At 52.8% G+C, this 20,036-nt stretch overlaps 1 protein-coding gene across 49 annotated transcripts in view; it reads left to right on the top strand.

Annotated features, from left to right (window-relative positions):
• The window catches only part of CELF4 (CUGBP Elav-like family member 4), a 324,964-nt gene that overhangs the window by 64,509 nt on the left and 240,419 nt on the right, over positions 1-20,036 (top strand). For all 49 annotated transcript variants that reach the window (XM_032152429.2, XM_032152439.2, XM_058438414.1 and 46 more), the window contains exon 2: positions 15,647-15,729. In XM_032152429.2, the coding sequence (XP_032008320.1) occupies positions 15,647-15,729 (83 nt within the window). The remainder of the gene's footprint in view (positions 1-15,646; positions 15,730-20,036) is intronic.

Consider the following 20,036-nt stretch of genomic DNA (forward strand, 5'->3'; position numbering starts at 1 on the left):
ATAGCTCTGACTCATCCTTCCCACTTTCATTCTCTGGAACTTTCCCACATCAACCTGCACTTAAGCAGAGATTTTATAGATAAGGTGGCTAGGGTCCCTGGAAGTCCAGGGACTTGACAGAAGGACCCTATCCTGGCATCTGAGCTAACATGCAGCTTCCAACCCAGTGTCTTGTCACAATGCCATGCTGTGGGGGCCTTTGTGCCCAGGGTCTCCCTATGGTTCTGCATCCCAGCCACCCCCAACTTCTCTCACTCCAGTCCCAGACCTCTGCTCTCAGCTGGCCTGACTCCTTGGCCATGGCCCACATTTCTGGCACCTCACAGGAAGGGTAGAGCTGGGGGTGAGCCTCTGCTCAGCCTCAGATTCCAGTCAGGAGAGGCCTCAGCTGGACCTTCTATCCACTCCACCCTTCTTGCCTCAGCCTCCCCAGTGGGGCTGGGGTACATTCAGCTTAGCTGAGACACAGAAAGGCTCTAAAGAAAATGGCCAGGTGCAGTGGCTCACGCCTGTAATCCCAGCACTTTGGGAGACCAAGGCAGGCAGATCACCAGGTCAGGAGATCGAGACCTTCCTGGCTAACACGGTGAAACCCCATCTCTACTAAAAATACAAAAAATTAGCCGGGCGTGGTGGTGGGCGCCTGTAGTCCCAGCTACTCGGGAGGCTGAGGCAGGAGAATGGCGTGAACCCAGGAGGCAGAGCTTGCAGTGAGCCCAGATTGCACCACTGCACTCCAGCATGGGCGACAGAGCGAGACTCTGTCTCAAAAAAAAAAAAAAAAAAAAAGAAAAAGAAAAAGAAAAAGAAAAAGAAAAAGAAAAGAAAATGAGCTAGAAGGCAAAGAGAAGGGCACAAAGACAAGATGTACTCAGCTGCAGGAGTCGGAAGAGGTGCTAAGGTCAGGCTGCAGGCTGGCTCTGCCTGGCACAGCTCACTAAGCCTGGACCTGGGTCTCCACAACACCCCTCGTTGGCCTTACTCCTTCCCATCCCTGGATCCTCTCAAGGTGAAGTGAAGACAGAGAATAGAGCCCTACGCAGCTGTCGAACTTGTAAGCATCGCACCTGTGCCTCCCTCTCTCCCCAGCCCTGGCTGCCGCCTGCCGTCCACCCAGGCAGGGGCAGGGCCACTGGCTGCACTCGGCCCACACCTCCTCGCATGAATCTGTTCTCCCGATTCCCTTCCGTTTGGTGCACAGCCTTGGAGACACACCTCCATCTGTTGACTCACAGTCAGCTTCCTACACAGTTTGTCTGGCTTGCTCTCCCCTTGCCAGGGTGGCACCGGGCTCCCCAGCCTTACTCAACCCAGGGGGCGGGTGGTGCACCTGAGTTCTAGCTACCTTACTGACCAGATGTGCGGTCTCGGGATGATTGACTCGTGCTCCTTTCCCTGGTGTGTAAAAGAGGGACATGTACTTCCCATGCCCCACTCCTCCACTCATTCATTCATTGATGAGTCTGTGCCAAGGACCCACTTGGTGCCAGGACTGTGCTGGATGCTGAGGACACAGACTCATGGCTAGGGATCATCAAACCTACTTTACAAAAAAGGAAACTGAAGCCCAGAGAGACCTATTGACCTGCTGGAGCCCTCCAGTCAGAACTGTCATGCAAACCATTGACCATCCCTCACCCCATGCTTCCAGTCCCCATGCCAGGCCCTGTGCCAGGAGTAGGGCAGACGAGAGGCATGCAGAGGGGGCTGGCCCTGCCATTGCAGAGCTCACAGGGTCCGCTTGAGAAGTCAACAGATAACACAGTTGAGAGTGCTCAATCCACATTCCTTCCCTTCCCACGAGGGACCTGCCACCCTCTTGGGGCTCCCCGTCCCTCCCAGGCTGTCCCATCTCAGTGCTGTCAGGACCCTGTTCTGCTCCTGTGTGGAGATCTGCCTCCTGTAAACCTTGTCTGCAATGCCCCAGCTTTCCTGTCTCCAGCCTTCCCCAGCCCACATTCCCAGATCTTGACAATTCCTCTCACAAAAGAAACAATTGGCACTGAGGTGCCTCTTTGGGGATGCATGAAGCCAGCTCTTTGTCACCTAGGCCCCTGCCAGCTCATTACTGCCTCCTGTCATTAGCATCTTAGACACACACACACAAGGGAAACAAAACACACCAACATCCTAGACTCTCCAAGCAAACCATCCGTCGCTCTGAGCCCCCACACGCGCTGGCCTGTGCTGTACAGGAAGTGCAATGAGGTCCCTGTCCCCTATGAGTGTGTATGTGTGTGGTTATAACCAAGGAACACACACGGGTCCTACAAAAGGAAGCAGACAATAGACAGTATGAAGGCCAAAGCCATTTTTCACACCATAGGGAATTTAAGCATCACATCACAACTATTACTACGGACAACAACAACAAGAGTAATACCCCCCATTAATTATATCCCAGGTGCTCTGCTGGGCACTCAGGACCCCAGCGGGTGAGTGTTATTATCCCCATTTCGCAGATTCTGGAAGAGACTCTGTAAACTACCCCAGGGCTCCCAGAAGAAAGCAGAGGCTACTGTCACAGCCAGACTCTCCTCCCTCCCAGGCCAGGTGCAACCCTCTCCCGGAACTCCAGACACCCTGCGGATGGCAGCAATCAGGCCACAGGGGTTGGATGGCTTTCTCAGAGTCACCAGCTGGCTGGTGACAGGAACCTCAAGGTCCCATGTTACCACTATGTAGGGATGGGAAAAATGCTGCAGCCTGGGATGGTCAGGGGGAAAATTAAATAGGTGGACAGGAGATAACATAGGTGCTAGTCATGAGACAAAACAGAATGACAGGAAGGGAGGGAGGCAGAAGGGAAGGGAAGAGGGGAGGAGTCAGGCAATGGAAAGGACATAAAGAGGAAAGAGAAAAGGAAGGGAAGTGGAGGGGAGGGGAAGAAAGGGCAAGGAATGGGAGGGGAGAAGAGGGAAGAGGAGGGAAGAGAAGGGAAGAGGATGGAAAGGAGGGAAAGGAAAGGGAGGGGAGGGAAGGGAAGGGAAGAAGAGGGAAGGAGAGGGGAGGGGGAAGGAGGGAAGGGAAGGGGAAGAGAGGAGAGGAAGAACAAAGTGAGAAAGCCAAAGAAAGATGTTTAGGAAGGCACCTGGGGGAGCTTTGAGGAGATGATGCTTTTACAGGCTCCAGCCCTTCTAAACCACTCCGGGACCCCCAAACCCACTCTGTTCAGTCTTTGCACATGCAAAGCTTTGCCCTAGCACACCCTTCGCTTAAGGCCACTCTGGGTTGGAGATTCACTCAGGTGTCCCTGCACTGAGTTCTCCCCCAGGCAGAGTTGAGTAACCTCCTTCTCAAGGCTGCAGAGTCCAGGGTTCAGGACATGGGTTCTGCAGGCAGCCTACCCATCTCACACACTGGCTCTATCAGGGACCTGGTCACAAGATCTCGGGCAAGTCTTTAATCTTTGAGTGACTCCATTTCCTCACCTGTGAAATGGGGATGATAAGTCTATTTTATAGACTTACATTAAATGAGTCAAAATCTATAAAGCCCTTAGAACAATGCCCAAAATACAACCAAAAATCAGTGAGTGTTTGCTGCTATCATTTGTGCCACCAATAGGCCCTGCACAAACTTTGGCTTGATAGGTGTGTTGGTTGCACACTCACCACCTGCCCTTCCAAGCATGCTTACCGATTGTCTTTCTTTCTTTCTTTTTTTTTTTTTGAGACAGAGTCTCGTTCTGTCATCCAGGCTGGAGCGCAGTGGTGCGATCTCAGCTCACTGCAACCTCTGCCTCCCGGGTTCAAGCAATTCTCCTGTCTCAGCCTCCTGAATAGCTAGGACTACAGGCACATGCCACCACGCCCAACTAATTTTTGTATTTTTAGTAGAGATGGGGTTTCACCATATTGGTCAGGCTGGTCTTGAACTCCTGACCTCGTGATCTGCCTGCCTCGGCCTCCCAAAGTGCTGGGATTACAGGCATGAGCCACTGCACCCAGCACCAATTGTCTCTTTTAAAGCAGGGGGTATGTCTTTCATGGCAAATTGTGGACCGTCAATAAATGGTTGTGAAATGAATGAATGAATGAATGAATGAAGCATCCTTTCACTCCATCCACAGATGACAGCACCTCCAACCCCAGTCACATGGTTTGTTGGGTCTTGTGTACCAGTCAGCTGATAAGTTGGCTTCATTTCTCTCTTGGTGGGCTCTGTGGGCATGTGGGTGGTTCTCTGGGAAAAGAAACTCTAGAGCCAAATGCTGGGCTCTGTCTTACCCCATAGGCCAGTCTCCCCATTTACCAACTCCTCTCACCCACCTTGGGCACTCCTCAAGAGTCAGCAATGATTGCAGGATGACTTGGAATAGCTCTAGCCCTTCCCAGGACCGGGGCCAGCTGGCCCTAAAGCAAAACCCAGAGCCTCTACCCCTCTGAAAAATGAGAATGCTGCTTCCTTAGGGCCCCCCTGGATTTAAGGGATTGACTCATTGAGGCTGGCGTCCTGGTCACAGTTGCTGACTCCTTCTTCACTGCAGCCCTCAGGTTAAATATTGCTAAATGCCTGTGATTGAACTTACCATATTGATGTTGGGTGCAGCCAAAAGCCAGGCCAGAACAGTGGCTTAAATGGCCAAGATCACGAGAGAAAGACACCCTCTATTGAGAGCTGGACTGTGGCCTGCCAGGACAGTGTGAGATTGTTTTTCTTCTTTTAAAAAGAAAATCGCATTTTCCAAACATTGATCCTGTCATATGGGACTCCTGGCTATTGGTCTTTTCAAAATAGCCCGTCTTGGATGCTGAGGTTGGAATTTCTTGGTTGGTGTGCTTCTTTTTTTAAAAAATTTGTTGTTGCTGTTGTTGTTGTTGTGTTGTTGTTCTTTAAGTGAATTAGAGCCTGTTAGGAAGAAGCCAGAGGAGAGAGGCGAGATTATTTCACCTTACCAGGCTGGTCCTGAGTGCCACATGTGACCAGACCCTGCAATCAGAGAGGGGTGGACACACCCTCCCCTCCTGAATTTTGTTCAGCTCAACCCAACTACTCTTATGAAACCCCATCCTGGGGCTTGGTAAGGGGGCTCCAGAGAAGAGGTCCAGCCCTGGGAGCTGTGGTCTAGTTGAGGGACAGGATTCTCACAGATGAGAACAGCAGAAAGCTGCTCAACCAAGCACTCGTTTGAGGGCATCAGACATGTTCGAAGGAGACCCAGCAAGGGCTGAGAAGCTGGGAGGGTTACACTGAGGAGCTGCAGCTTGAACACGGTTCAAAGGGTTGGAGGATCTGATGGAGGGCCCAAGAGTGGAGAAGGCAAAAGCCCACAGTGATATGGTCACACACTGCTGGGGGAGGGAGGCATGGCTTAGCTGTGTGACCCAAAGGGAGGGTCTGTCCTAAGAAGCCGCAAAGGGACTCATAGGCCCACTGCCTTGCTGGGATGATCTATTTTCCTGTCATGGGAGATAAGAGTCAGAGAAGCCCATTGCACCCCCCAAACACACACACACACACACACACACACACACACACACACACAAGCACACACACACACAAATCATGAGGGCAGAGAGCTGTCCCTGTGGATATATCAGGGAGCTCTTCAGCCCTGGGGATAGGGATGGGGACTTCAGAGGCAGCCCAAGGACAGAGTCCTCTGAGCTTCCCTCTACATGGGGAAGGCGCTCCCCCTGTGAAAAATGACCCCCACCTCCACTTTACCAGTCCCATGGCCACGGAGAGCTCCAGCAAGGGGAATTCTCTGCCACTCACTCGGCAGGTATTTGCTGAGCTCGCTGTGCAGGTATAAGACACACACACAACCCAGCAAATGACACTAGCCACTGGAGCCTCAGATGGGGCATGGTGTGATTCTTATGTGCTGAGGAGGTCAGGGTGTCAGGCCAGGGCTGAGCCATGTGGCTGAGGTCAGCTAGTGAGGCTCTGAAGTTCTGAACAAACAGGCCAAGAGGGAGAGGGAATCCGGGCAGGGGTGGAAGTAGTGAGGCAGAGGCTCAGAAGCTGTTGGAGAGGAGGGAGGTGGTTTCCTTCTCAAACCAGTGAAGATGCCTAGCTTCGTCAGGGACCCTGTCTGTCGCCCATATCACGCAATTTAGCGATGGTTTTGATCTTGCCAAGGAGGCCTCTGAGAGCCCCTTCCACTGTTGGCCATCTCCACTGAATTGAGCCTGGCTTCTCACCCTGGTCTAAGAGAATTCAAACAGGAAGATCTAAACTCCCCTACCAGGTTCATTAGAAAGGAACATAGTTCAGTTTCTAGGTTCTAGCAAAGAATTTATCCTGGCACTCATGTGAGTAGCAAATGCCCCAAATGCATTTGAAATCCACCCTTGATGCTCAGCTAGAGACCTCTGCAGAGGAGCCCATGGCGTGCCTGCCTTTGACATTTGAGAGGGCACCTGTGATAGAGGAAGGCCAGGCACCACCTCAGCTGACTCTACTTGGGTGTCTGCAGGAAGAAGATGAGGTCACCCTTGAGACCCTTATCCCAAGAGAAGGCCACAGGATGGGGGGGTAGGGAGGGAGGACCTCTCCCCTCCAAGGACCCTCATGTCTCCCTGAGCATGGCCCATCCTCACACTGTCCTCAGACACAGTCTAGGGCTCCTGGAGGGGGAAACAGGAGCTGAGCCCAAAAATAGCCATCAGGAGACCAGGGTCTCTGCTCGCCCACTGTGGCCACATCTCAGGGCCTCTCCCAGTCTCAAGCTTCTGAGCTGTCAGACGCTGATGATATCCACCCCATCCCGAGTCTATGCTGAGGTGTAAGAATGGTGAGATCATGCACATGACAGCACTCTGGCAAATCAAGGCCCTCTGCCAAAAAAACACACACAAGGGAGCACCCTCATGCTCTCCTGGGGACCAGTAGGAGCTGCTGGCCAGAGAAGAGGTACAGAAGCAGGCCCCTGGCTGCAGGAACAAAGCCCAACAAATGTGGTCAGCTGAGCAGACTTCACTTCTGCAAGCCCATGTTGGAAAGGCTGACACCCACCCTGGGCCAGTCCCTACTTTCCTGAACCTCATGGGCCCATCAGCCCTGGCCACAGATGGAGGAGCTCTTTGCTGAAAAGGGGGACAGGCCATCAATATGTCACGTCCACTTTGTCTTTTTTCACAGTGCTATAAAGATGGAGCAACCGACACCAGACATGTAATTCTCAAGCTTTTAAGGCATAAACAAGGGCAACTGGCAGGGAGGGACACTTGGCAAAGGACCCACTGGCTGGTTCTTTAACCCTCTGAGGTCTGCACCTCCTTGTCCAGAGCCAGTTAGGTCCCTCGGTCTGAACATGCTGCCCTGAGCTGAGCAAGAAGAGAAAGAGAAAGTTGGTCCCTTTCCTGGGAGATTCAAATCTAGCTTGAGGAAAATCTGGACCACTCCAGGTCTGTGCATATCTCTGTCTTGTGGGTATAACGGGCAGAAGGAGTCACAGTGAGCCATTTATTTTCCCATACCACACAAAGGAGTTTAACTCAGCAAAACTCATCCACACTCTAGAATGGGCCATGTTCTTCTCTGGAGTTTCTGATTTAAAGAGAGGAGACTCTGTAGGGCAGTACGGAGCCTGAAAGACGAATGCATGGCCAAGGGGGAGATTTCAGCACTTGGAGAGCCCCTAAAGAGGAGAGCAGGCTGCAGCCTCTGACGCATTGGCTTAGGGGACCATCCATCTTCCCCCTCCCCTACCTCTGCAGTCCCCATCACCCCCACCCCCCAGGCTGCCTCCTCTGAGGAAGACAGATGGCTCCCGCCACCAGGGGCCTGAGCAATGTGTTGACTTCCCCAGACCTCATGGCCCACCTCCCATACACCCGCATCCCTGCAGCAGCCCCTTCCTGCTGCCACTCCGCTCGCTCTCACCCAGCCAGAGGCAGAATGGAGCTCAGCAATCTCTGCATTCTACGCTGTCTGCCACTGGGGGAAAGGGGGCCCTGGGGTGAGCTACTCCTGTAATAGAGTATTTATATTCTGGGTGAACACACACAAAGGCAAGGCAGACAAAGACGTGTATGATTCGAACTGAAAAATGAGAAAGACCATTGCCAAGAGCTATGAGAGAGGTTGGAGTTGAAGTAGTCAGGGAAGGCTTCCCGGAGGAAGGAAAACTTAGACACTCCTAGAAAGTTATGTGGGCTCTAAAGGAGTGAGGCATGGGGGAAGGCAGCAGAGGAAAGGATGATGTTCTTAGGCTTGGGTTTACCCCATGGGGGTGGAGAAGCAAGAGGAAGTCAGAAATCTATTATGTGGGTGGGGAATCACTGTGTCACATGGAGAGAAGACAACTGCAGGAATTGTTGGAATACCAGCAGGGAGTACTTGGAGGAGTGGGAAGAGAGAAGGAAGAAGATCCAGGTGGAAAGAATTAGGGAAATAAGAATGGCCAGGAAAGGTCCTGGGAAGATGGCAGGAGGGTCAACCTTGGCTGGACACACAGAGAAGAGCCCAGAGAGAGGCACAGACCCATGGGGTCTTTTTCCCGCCTGTTACTCAGTCCTGCTGAGCCCCAAGGGCCCAGCCTCAAGTTGTTCACGGTTGAGGTAAGAAAATGAGGCTCATCCTTGAGGCAGGCCATGAGCAGAGGCCACATGCGAATCCATAGAAGGTGAGACCACAGTGGCCGACGTAGATGCTCAAGGCTTCAGCTTGGAGTAGGACCTAAGAAGTGGGTCTTAAAGGCTGTGTAGACTCCAGCCGGGCACTCGAAGTGGGAGGATGTTTGCAGAGGAAGAACATGTACATAATGAGCTGCTCTGTAGCTGCCTCTCTCTCACGTGGCGGCAGAACACCTGCTTCAAAAGGTACCAGGAAGACTGCCTTTGCCCACCCAGAGCACGAAAGACAGAGCCTGGATGGGGGAACAGATGTGACCTCAGAACACCAGTAACCCTCTTCCCAGGGAAGCTGGTGGACTTTCCCTCCCTCCCTCTTGCGATCCACTCCCAGAGATGCTACTATAACTTCTCTGCAGTGGCCTGCATGTTTTTTAAATCTTCCAGGTGATTCTCAGGTGCAGCCGGGGGTGAGGCCCACTAAGGAGTGATGCTCCCAGGCTGTGATTTCAGGCACCATGGCAGGTGGATTAGTGGAGATTTGGGGCAGAGAGGGGAGCCCCTTCCTTGGCCCCTAGGTCTGGCTAGTGGGCCTCCTGCTCCCTTCCCATTCCCCACTGCCCAGCTTTCTCCCACTTCCTCCAGGCCAGCCAAGTCCAAGGCCTAAAGGATCTGATGTTTTATTAAAATCCAGACCTTCCTATTCTAGGGCCACCTTCCTCTGGCTAATTCTGTAATTCAATTAGTAGGAAGGCAAGGCCCAGCTGGGGTGGGAGGAGGGAGAGCATCACATCAGGAACCTTCCCTTCTGCGATGATTACACCCCAGGCTTCGGCCCTGTTCAGAGTTGGGCAGGAAATTGTACTTCCTCCACTTCACAATGACAAGGGCCTTTTATCCCGGCACATGGGGGCTTTGTAAATTACTGCAGTCTCCGTGCAATTAATTCTGCTACACTGTGTTTTCCCCCCACCTGGGAGAGGGCACCGCCCACCTTGTTGGCCACAGCAGTACCCCCTGCACCATGGTCTGCTCGCTGCCTATGTCGGAGAGGGGCATCTGCCACCCCTGCATGCACCCTAGCCCTACAGCACCCTCCCGCTGCCCACGCTGCCTGCCTTTCCCTGGCCCAGTGCTCACCTCTCCTGCCACACACTCCTTCTCCCTTCCCTCCTCACTCTGCCAACTTTTCCCAATCTCCCTTCAGTGCCCCAATCTTGGATCTCTTTCCCCCACCCCCATAGTCCCTCTTGGTCACCAGCTTGCAGAACCCTGAACAAGGAGCTGGGCCCTCCACTTAGCTGTATAGACATAGAAGAGCCTGTCTCCACCCTCACCGAATTGAAAGTCTATTCAGAGACAAGGCATCAAGCTGGTAAATGGAAGGGATAAGTAAATAAGAATGGTAAGTGGGAGAAGGTGACATGGCTGAATAAGGAAACATGCGTGCTGGCCAAAGCGTTTGGTGTATGTGATAGAATCTCAAGTATTAGAGGACAGGCAGGTCTGTGCTGGCCAGAGGAGGTGGGCACGGGGTCCCTCTCAGGTGAGGAGAGGAGGTGGGCGCGGGGTCCCTCTCGGGTGAGGAGAGGAGGTGGGCGCGGGGTCCCTCTTGGATGAGGAGAGGGTGCCATAGGGAGCCTAGGTGTCAGCTGCTGAGGGCAGCACTGTGGTGTGACTTCTCACCCCACAGTTCTGTCACCTCTCTGTCCCCACCCCACCTTGGATGATTTCCAAAGCTGTCTCTGCTCCAGAACAGGCTGCGCTTCTATCCTACTTGATCCCGTGACTCAGGAAGAGGTGGGACAGAAAGTGCTGACCCCTAAAGGGTGGTAGACTCCATAATGAGCTGGTGCTGGGAGAACCATCCCAGACACTGGGACAGGATGAGGTCCTAACCCGCCCAGAGAGCCCCTGGATCACTTGGGTGGCTCTACCTCAGGTCCCATCAGAGTCGCACAGCTGGGAGGGCCCTCCAAAAATGGGAGGGCGAAGACGGGGAGGTGTCTGCACCATCATGGTTTCCATCTCCCAAACACCAACCCCCAGAACTCAGGGCCAAAGAACCAGAACCATTTACATTTCCAGCTTGCTGAGTCGAGAGCAGCTGTGTCAACTCCCAGCACCGCAGCAGCCAGCCCCGGCTCAGATGAAGCTTTGAGGCAGGGCCACAGCCACCCCACCAAGGATAATTTCCCTCATGAAGTATATTTGCCAGGCGGCAGATGTGCAATGATCTTTGTCTCCTCAATACAGGCCATGGGCCCTGCATCCTGTTGGGATCACCTATTCTCACCCACCTCCTTTTCATTTCATCCTACTCTTTTAGCAAAGATTTTTTTTTTCCTTTCAAGTTAATTATGCAAGTGATACATGAATACATTCTGGGTCTAAATGTGTCAAACAAAACAAAAAAAGTGAAAGTCATAGGAAACATACCCCCCTACTCCCCACCCCGTACTCCCTGTTTTCAGTTTGGTGTGACTTCCAGACTTTGTCTTTCACGTGTAAATACAGGTCTGAGTATATAATGGGCGAGTTGACTGTGTCTCCACTGTACATACATGGCGTCTATTATTTCACAACTTGCTTTTCCCGTCTGACAATGTGGCTTTCCATGCTGGTACATTGAGGGTCTTTTCATCTTTTTAACTGCTGTCGAGTATTCACAGTTTAAAAATGAAAGCATTCCTGTCCTAAGGGACATTTAGGTGGTTTTTAATATTTTTTGCTATTCCAAGCAGCCACACTGGATCTTTGCCGACTCCTCTGTGAGCACTAGTGTATGTGGATCATAGGATCAGGACCTGGGAGGGATTTCTGGGTCTGAAGATGGGGAGAGATTTCTGTGGCACTGGCCGCATCCCCAGGAAGGATGAGGCATCCTCCGCAGACCTTCTCAAGCCTCAGCGTTCAGAGCCCAGTGCTAGCCTCTCTCCCACACTGTCTTGTGTTGTTAGACAGCTGCTCCCTGAGAGAATCCCGTTTCCCACCTCAACTATGAGTTCCCAAAGGACCCCGCCAGGGATGCCTCTGGGGACACCTCAGTACAACATAGGAGAGTGAGTTTGGCGGATTAGTGGCTGCTGGGCTGAGGCTGATGCTCCCCACCTTCCCCCCTTTCAGCTGGACACCCTCAGCCCACAGCCCCCTCCTCAACCCATGTGAGATGTGGAAATGAGCCACAGGAAGTCAAGGCCAGCTGTTCTAGCTGGGGGTTCTATGTGTCCCACCCCCATTCCCTCCCCAGGAGAGAGCAGTGAGTGTCCAGTGGCTGAGGCTTGGGCACCGTTTCTTCCCCGGCCCCCCAGCTTCCACCCCAGGCCTCTCACCATCCACAGCACCCTGTGATGGCAAATTCTCCTCCTGCAGCCCCCTCCCCACAGTCACCATGCCCCCAGGGCTCTGCCCTCAGCCAGGGAGCAGACTGGTCCCTTCTTTTGAACCCCGGAGTCAGCGTTAATAACTGCTTATCTGCATTTGCCTTTCTCAAAGAACCTTAAGATAGCCAACTAATCTGCCATGCTGGCGTGTCAGCGGCTGCATCGGACGGGCTGGAGATGGACTGGGAAGGGCCCGGGGTGGGACTGCCCCAGTTAGCCTCTGTGTCCAGCTGCTCCTGCCTCACAGAGGTGCAGAGGGAGAGAAGGAAGGGGCTTCAGCACCTCTCTAGCCCCTGCTTCACAACAGTGAACTGATATTGACACTGCAGCCTGCACTTAGTGAAGTCTGTAGAGGCTGTTCATACCCACCGGCAAGTAGGTCTCCCCACAAGCTTCTGAGGGCCATTACTCTTCCCATTTTACAGATGAGGAAGCTGGGCTGGGCCATGCCTGGGAAAGGGCTCTCCTGGGCTTCTCTCACTGCTTCCTTCTTTCATCTCCGTTCCTTTCACAAATACATTCCCTTTCCACCTCCTCTCTGAACCCGAAAAGGGAAGGGAGGCAGGAGGAATTTCTACATTGGAAGGGGAGGAAAGGGGTTTTCATTGGGTGCAGGCTGGATGGTGGAGGAGTCAGGAGCTGCAGTTGTTTATCAGTCTTTTCTGGGATCAACTTGGGGGTGAAGGGGGAAGCATGGTGAGAGTGCACTGTCAGGTTCAACAGGCTCCTAGGAGCTCTTGGGGCAAAAACCCTCCCATCAGGAACCTGCCTATCAACTCTGGGGCAACCTCTGGCCCTGCCACCACTATGGAAGTCCAGTGTGCCTCAGTGCCCACAGATCTTGGACAGCTCTCAATAGCCTCTGAGCACCACTTCTGTGCCTATTGGCCCCACCAAATGAGCTGAGGTGTTCTGGCATTCAGTACTTTCAAGGAATACATATTAGCCTCCACTCATATGCTGGACACTGAGAACCAAGCAGACACAGAACAAAACCAGGCTCCTAACCTCATCTGAGCATGGGGAGCCTGCCCCTCAATGAGCAAATATATGTGACTCTGTCAGGGAGTGATGGGTGCCAAACAGAAAGGGAAATGGGAAAGGGGGTCAGGGTCTGTGTGGGTGCAGGGCTATGTCAAATGGGGTGGTCAAGGGAAGTGTCTCTGAGGAGGTCTCATTTGAGCAGAAACCAGAGTGAAGGGAAGGAGCACACCATGCTGATAGCAGAGGTGGGGTGGGGGGGCTGTTCTGGGAAGAGGAAAGACTGGCGCAAAGACCCTAAGACAGAGTGCACCTGGGGGGCTAAGAAGTAGTGACGGGACTGGTAAGTGGGGCTGGGGAAGACTGGAAGGAGATAAATTCAGGGGGTGGAGACGGCAGGGGGAGGTCACCCAAGGTCTGGAGGATCCTGAAAGATTTTGGTTCACAATAAAGTTGTGAGCTCTCTCAAAAACTGTGGCAGAAATTCCTGGAAGCTAGACAAAAGCAACAGATTCTTTTTCCTCTGGAATCCTTTTCTTGTTATCTTGGGCCATGGAAACAATATGGTCATTTCCTCCTCCTACTCCTCCTCCTCTTCCTACTCCTCCTCCTCTTCCTCCCTCCCCTCATCCTCCTCCCTCCAAACCTGCCCCTGACCTTGTCCCAAGCTGGCTTGCCTGCATGCAGCAGAGGCAGTGGCCACCTCCTGGTTGCAGGCAGAGGACAAGGCCAACAAGGGGACGGGAGGAAAGACACCCCCGGGAGAAGCAGGCGGCAGCACGAGGGACGACGTCACGGGGGCCTCTGACCGCTATTCATTTCAGTCCCCGGGTGTCTCCATCAATAACCGTCTGCCAGTGACCAGGAGGGAGGAGGACGGGAGAGGGAGGAGGGGTGATCTGGGGTCTAGAGGAAGGGAGAGATGAGGAGGAGTGGGAGAGAGGCTTCTCTGAAGCTCCTCCAAGCCTGGGGCAGGAGTTGGAGGTGGGGAAGGCAGAGGGGGCACTGGGAGCTGAGAGTTTCTGTCTCCCAGGCTTTTCTCCCTGTTTCCTTCTTTCATCTCCGTTCCTTTCACAAATACATTCCCTTTCCACCTCCTCTCTGAAGCCAGAAAGGGAAGGGAGGCAGGAGGAATTTCTACATTGGAAGGGGAGGAAAGGGGTTTTCACTGGGTGCAGGCTGGATGGTGGAGGACTCAGGAGCTGCAGAGGACACCGGGAGCATTCTGTGCCCGGCAACCAGAGTCTAAAGCAAGCCTGGTGACAAGGGCTGACATAGGTACCAGACTGGCACCAGCAGCCTGTGGGCCTCATGAGAGGAGGGCCTGGGCCACGAGGTCTGGCACAGAGCAAGCACTCAGGAAATAAATGGCCATGGCAATGACCAAATGGCTGGCTGTGGAGATTGGCTGGGGATGGACTAGACCAGCCAAGGAGGGCTGCCTGGAGTAGGTAGAACTTGATCAGATTCTTGAAAGATCAATGGGTTTCGGAGAAGTGAACATGGGGAAAAAGGGCATACCAGGTGAGGAGGTGGTGAGAGCAGAGGAATCGGGGGCAGAAGGGAATACAGGTTGTTGGGGATGTGGCCTTGGATAAGATCACGTGAGAGAGAGAGAGGAACAAGAGAGGCAGCCATTCCACATGGTGCCTTCTCTGGGGTCATGGGTGGCTTGAAAAGGTCTGAGGTGACTGTTCACCAGAACATTCAAGCCTGCTTTCGCCATAGTGAGCTTTTGGGCTTTCCCCATGGTTTTGAGCCTTGCAGGCCTCCTAAGCCACCTTCAGCCACATCAACAGGCAGAGAAAGAAGGCCTGACACTGGGCACGCTAGGCAGCTTATGGGAACTCCCAGAAAGACTCCCCCATCCCCACTCTCTTGGCCTTGTCACCACACCTAAAGGACAGCACTGAAAAGTCACCCCTTGAGTATATTCCTCTGTCAAATCCAGATTCCCTGGCGAGGGGATGGGGTGTGGCCCAGTTAGAATTACTCAGTGGGAGAGCTAGACTGAGCCTTCTCAGTTCACAGGTGGGGAGACTGAGGCCAGAAAGAGGATGTGATTTGTTAAGGTCACCCAGGGAAGTAAAGGCAGAGCAAGGGTGGTCTAGTGCTGTAAGTCAGTGGCCTGGATATGCCCTAGAAGCCCTCTGACTTGGAGGGGTGTGAAGACCATCTGTCACTGCAAATCAAACAACAGGGGTTGCGACAGGGGACACAGGGTACATTTATTTTATTAGGAGGGCCTGGCTTGGGGTCCTCCTTACAGACTGAGCCTTTATGTGGAAGGCTTAGAGGAGCCCGCCACCATCCCTGAGGGGGCAGCGCCCAGCACTCCTACCGGCCAGAAACAGAGCCCATGGTCAAGTGTGGCTAGAGGTGCTGGGGGTGAGGGGTGGAAGCTGCCCCTTCTAGGAGGCGTAGGGGCTGGCGCTGAAACAGGCAGAAAGGTCTGAGGCACCAGGGTACGGGGTAACGAGAGAACTGTAGGGAGAGGGGGGTGTGGTGGGGGGAAGATGCAGGGTGGGGAGACTCCGCGGAGGGAGCAAAATAGAAAAGCAAAGGGAGGTACGAGAGGCAGACAGCCGGGAACACCGAGAGGCAGAGAAGCTCCGAGAAGAGTGCACGGGAGAGAAAGAGAGGTGGGGACAGGGACCGAGCGGCAGGGAGGGGCGGGAGCCTGGAGGGCGGGCGGCAGGGCGCGTCGGCGGGCCCGGGGGTGCCCCACTGACCCTTCTTGGCGCTTGCTTTCTTCCCCAGGCTGCGCCTTCCTCACCTACTGCGAGCGTGAGTCAGCGCTGAAGGCCCAGAGCGCGCTGCACGAGCAGAAGACTCTGCCCGGGGTAAGTGGCGCCCGCCGCGGCGCAAGCGGCCGACGCGCCGACAGGGGGCGACTTCGGGAGGCCGGGCGGCGGCGCGGCGCGCGGGGAGAGGGCGGCAGGGCGCCCGCTGCCCGCCTGCGCTCGGGAGCCCGCGCGCCCCCCAAATCCCCGGGGTCCCGGCCGTCCGGGCCCGACGGGATCCGGGGCGGGGGCCCCACTTGGCCGTGGCCGTGAAGGTGGAGCCCGGACGCAGTTCCTGCGCGGGCAGCCTGGGGCGGGGGAGCGGCGCGTCCCGGGTCCCCGGAGCGGGAGCTGCTTCTGCCGGGCCCGCGGGCCGCGTGCGCGATCGAGTCCGCCCATCGAGTCGACGCGGGCCGCTCTAGTGGGGGAGGAGGGGGCCGGCGTGGGAGGGGGCGCCGCGAGTGAGATCACCGCGGTTTATTTAAGGAGCCAGCCCTCGTCTTTGATAAACTATCGCGCCTCGGCCCTGGTTTATAGCTTCTGTGCGGGGGAGAAGAGAATTATTTATGGCCCCCCTAACTGGGTGTGATATCAGCCATGGCTATTATCGAGGCTAGTTCATCACCATAAAATAAGAAGTGTTCTTCGGGTCAAGGGTCTGCGCGGTCTCTCCTGTGGGTTCAGAGAGATGGGGCGGTGGTGAGGGGGGAGAGATATACGGCTGCTATCTAAAGATAAATGGAAAGATGTGTGTTTGTGGGCATAATTTAAAGATTTTCTAAATAGAGTGTTGACGCTTATACAATGGACACTGCAGGGAAGCACGTGTGTTCTATAAGTATGCACACCCATGCTTACACATGCATGTTTACATTCTTACCAAGCCAGCCGTATGTAAACACACGTTTCCATTTCTACCCCACAGCGGGAAAGGTTAACCAGGTAGACAGAGAGAAAATGCAACCCCGGGCGGGGGCAGCCTTCCTTTGCATCAGAGATCTTTCTTTACTCGTTTAGGGGTGGGGAGAGCTGAATTACACAGGGCCTTCCTTCCATTAAGACTGCCTTTGTATTGTATTTTGGTATTTGTGATTGCAAAGCACGGGGCTGAGTCATCTTAATAACATACCCACAGATGCAAATATATGGAAATCGAGCACCGCACAGATTTTGTGTGAAGCCCAGCTCTGGCAGGGTGGCCATTCCCCAGTTGTTTTTTCAGTTGCGCGGCTACATGCACATATATTATAGTAATTACTTTCTGGGTGCCCTCTGTAAGATGGCAGAAATATGCTCCACAACGCCCCATGTTATGTGTGAAGCATAAAGCCATATTGTAGGATAATCAAAGGCTTCTGAGAAAGGTTTGTGCTGATTAATAAAGTGTTTATGGTACTTTGTTTTGGGGGAGATTGTGACAGATATTTTAGAGCCACCCAAATGGAATAGAAAATACCACACTGTTATGGGAGGCCCTTCATCAGCTTGAGAGAGATTGCTGGGGAGTTTCATGGTGGCTAAAAGCCAGAATCAGATGGGGAAACAGAAAGAGAGAAGGTGGGAGGGGGAGGTTTAGGATTTTGAAAGGGGAGAGGCTGGGAACTGGGAGTATTTCAGTAGCAAGTGTGGATTGTTGAGGATCTAACATTAACTTGTGGTTGTTTATTTTACATATAATAGAATAACTAAATGATGGAGTGTATTAGTTCTTTAATAATTTATAGAAATACTTTGATGTTGCAGTAATTACATTAAAGGTCACATATCAAAGGTAATTTGGTTGAGCAGCTGTGATGGTTTCTCAGAAGCAATCAATATCACTGTCCGTGGTGCTGATTTCACCAAGGGGCCTGCCAGATTAAAGAAGGCTTATTACCAGGCAGAAAGGCCCAAGGGAAATCAGGAGCATATTGGAGCGATGCACCAGCCCCCCTTCCACCGATAATTAACACTGTTCCCCATAATCTGTGCTAATCCTTCATACTGGGAGATCCAGTGGCATTTTTCTGAAATCACAAAGACAAGTTGAGTAAGTTTGAGGGAAAGGGCAAAAAGAAACGTGAATGTATGTTGGGACGGGGAGGGGGGAAGACAGATAGAGGCCAATAGCAGAGCTGAAACATAGCCTAGAGTCCCCTCGAACCCGTCCCTTCTTCAAAGGCTTCACAGGGAGACTCATGGCCTCAAAAACCTCATCAAACAATTCTCGGGGCAGGCACGGCCCACTGGAGGGAGGGGCAGGAATGAAAGACCGGATTGCAGCTCGAAGTTCCGAGGGCACATTGTCTCCACACAAACCTGCATGCAGACGAATGAAACATAAAATGACCAAGTAAAATTATTCTTTAAAGTGGAGTTGTTTTGATTCCAGAAAGCAGACCTGGTGTTATTGCTGTTGGTTGGTTCTCTCCTTTGAGATCAGAGAAAGTGTGCCACTAGCAAATGCAGGGACGGGATCAAGCCAAATGCTCTCACCCAACCAAATAATAAGCGCTTCTGGCAGCTGAGGCTGTGTTCATGGCTGCCTGTTTCGGTGAGAGGCAGAGGGGGACTTCTTCTTGTCTGGGGTGACCACGCTAGGTGCCCCAGCAAGCGCACTCTATGTCTGACTAAAGAGAATGAAATTGAAAAAAAAGAACCTGGAAAACTGGTAACCTCAGCAATTTAGGCACTTTTCCAGACTTCAAAATCCATTAAAATCAATCCATTAAAATCAGCCCTCCACTTTCTTGCTGAGGAGAGAAAGAGGAGAAAAGATAGTACAGGCAGCCTATGCTGTTTCTAGCGAGTTACGGAGCTCGCATCCTGTTGCCAGCAAGAAAAATAATCCCATTGCTGTCATACACACACACCACCACCATCACCATGAGCAACAATAACAAAATGACAGAGACAGAACTAGAGGCACCCCTAGCACATGTCTTCACAGGGGGCCTGAAAAGGGAAGCTGACATTTCTCTTGGGATCAGTGTAAGCTCAGAAACCAGACCATGGTGGCTGTTCTTACAAATCAGTGATACGTGATTCCCAGTATCCCTGGGAACCAGCCTGAGCAGGGCCCTCTGATGGCTGATGGAGTCATCCCTGGACCAGTGGCACAAATGGATTATTATTTTTGAGTTTGGCATGTTTTCAGTAGAATTAGATTATTAAACTATGAAGCTTCTTCTGGGTCTTTTTGAGCACTGCCTTCTGCCAGAATCCAGGCAGAGTGACTCCCTTTCTCTAATCTCTCTGCCTCTCTCGCCCTCATACTCTTGATCTCACTCTTTCCTGGCTTCCTGTTCTTTTCCTGCCCATGCTCCTCTATTCACAAAATTTGTTTCACTATTCACAGGGGACAGTCAACATGGGGCAGTTTCTCAATCCATCAACAAGTATTTCCTGTGTGCCAGACGTTCTGTAAAATACAGAGATAAGAAAAACACATCCACTCCCCGCTTGGAGTTGCCCACCAAGTTGGGGATGGAAGCCACACACACACACAAATATCTACATAGTCAACAATACAAGACAGCACATGTTATTATAAAATGGGTAGTGTGGACAATTGTTCAATAATCACAATATTTTTAAGCACTTACTATATGACAGGCATGATGCCAAGCACTTGACCTACATTGCCTCATTTTATCTTCACAACTACCCTATGAAGAAGATGTCATGATTGTCCCTCACAGAGGAGGAGATCGAGGTTTGCCCAAGGTCACAAAATTGATAAGTGGCCAAGCCAGGACCAGCACAGAGTCTGCTACCAAAGCTCAGGATACCTGCCTCTGCCAGTGCCACCGGTTGCTTTAGGAATTTAGAGAGAACCAGGATGACCATGGAGTGCAGGAGTGACTCAAGTTTTCATTCAGGATATGGGTGGGGTGGGAGTAAAATGAGTCAGATGGGAGCACCGGTCCAAGAAACGGCCCAGAGTCGAGGCACACACAACAGGCCAGAAGCCAGGTGACTCACACAGGGTAGGAGAGGCCCACTCTGAGAACCACCTGGGGCCTGAGTGTGCACAGGAAGCCTCTTGAAAGAAGCCTGTTCCTTAAAATCTACCCCTGAAGCTTTGTTGCAGCTCTTCCAGCCATTGGGACTTTGTAGGGAATTGTCTTCCAGGAAGAGCCCTTCTGTTTCCAAGGTTGGGAATACAGGGTCTCAAGGGAGATGCTCAGATGAGAGAAAACCAGGTGCTATGACAAGCTGTGGCCAGCACTTTGCTCCTTTGGTGGCAGAAAGGGCTTCTCACCAGGGCTGGCAGGGGAAAAACTGGGTCCAGCCAGTAGGAGGCCAGGAAGCAGTGGGAATTAGAGCTGGCCGGGGATGGGGGTGGGGGAAGTGGGAGCTGTATCTCCTTGGTAAACATTGAAGTT

Source organism: Hylobates moloch, unplaced genomic scaffold (genome assembly GCF_009828535.3).
Source record: "Hylobates moloch isolate HMO894 unplaced genomic scaffold, HMol_V3 SCAFFOLD_5, whole genome shotgun sequence".
Lineage (NCBI taxonomy): Eukaryota > Metazoa > Chordata > Mammalia > Primates > Hylobatidae > Hylobates > Hylobates moloch.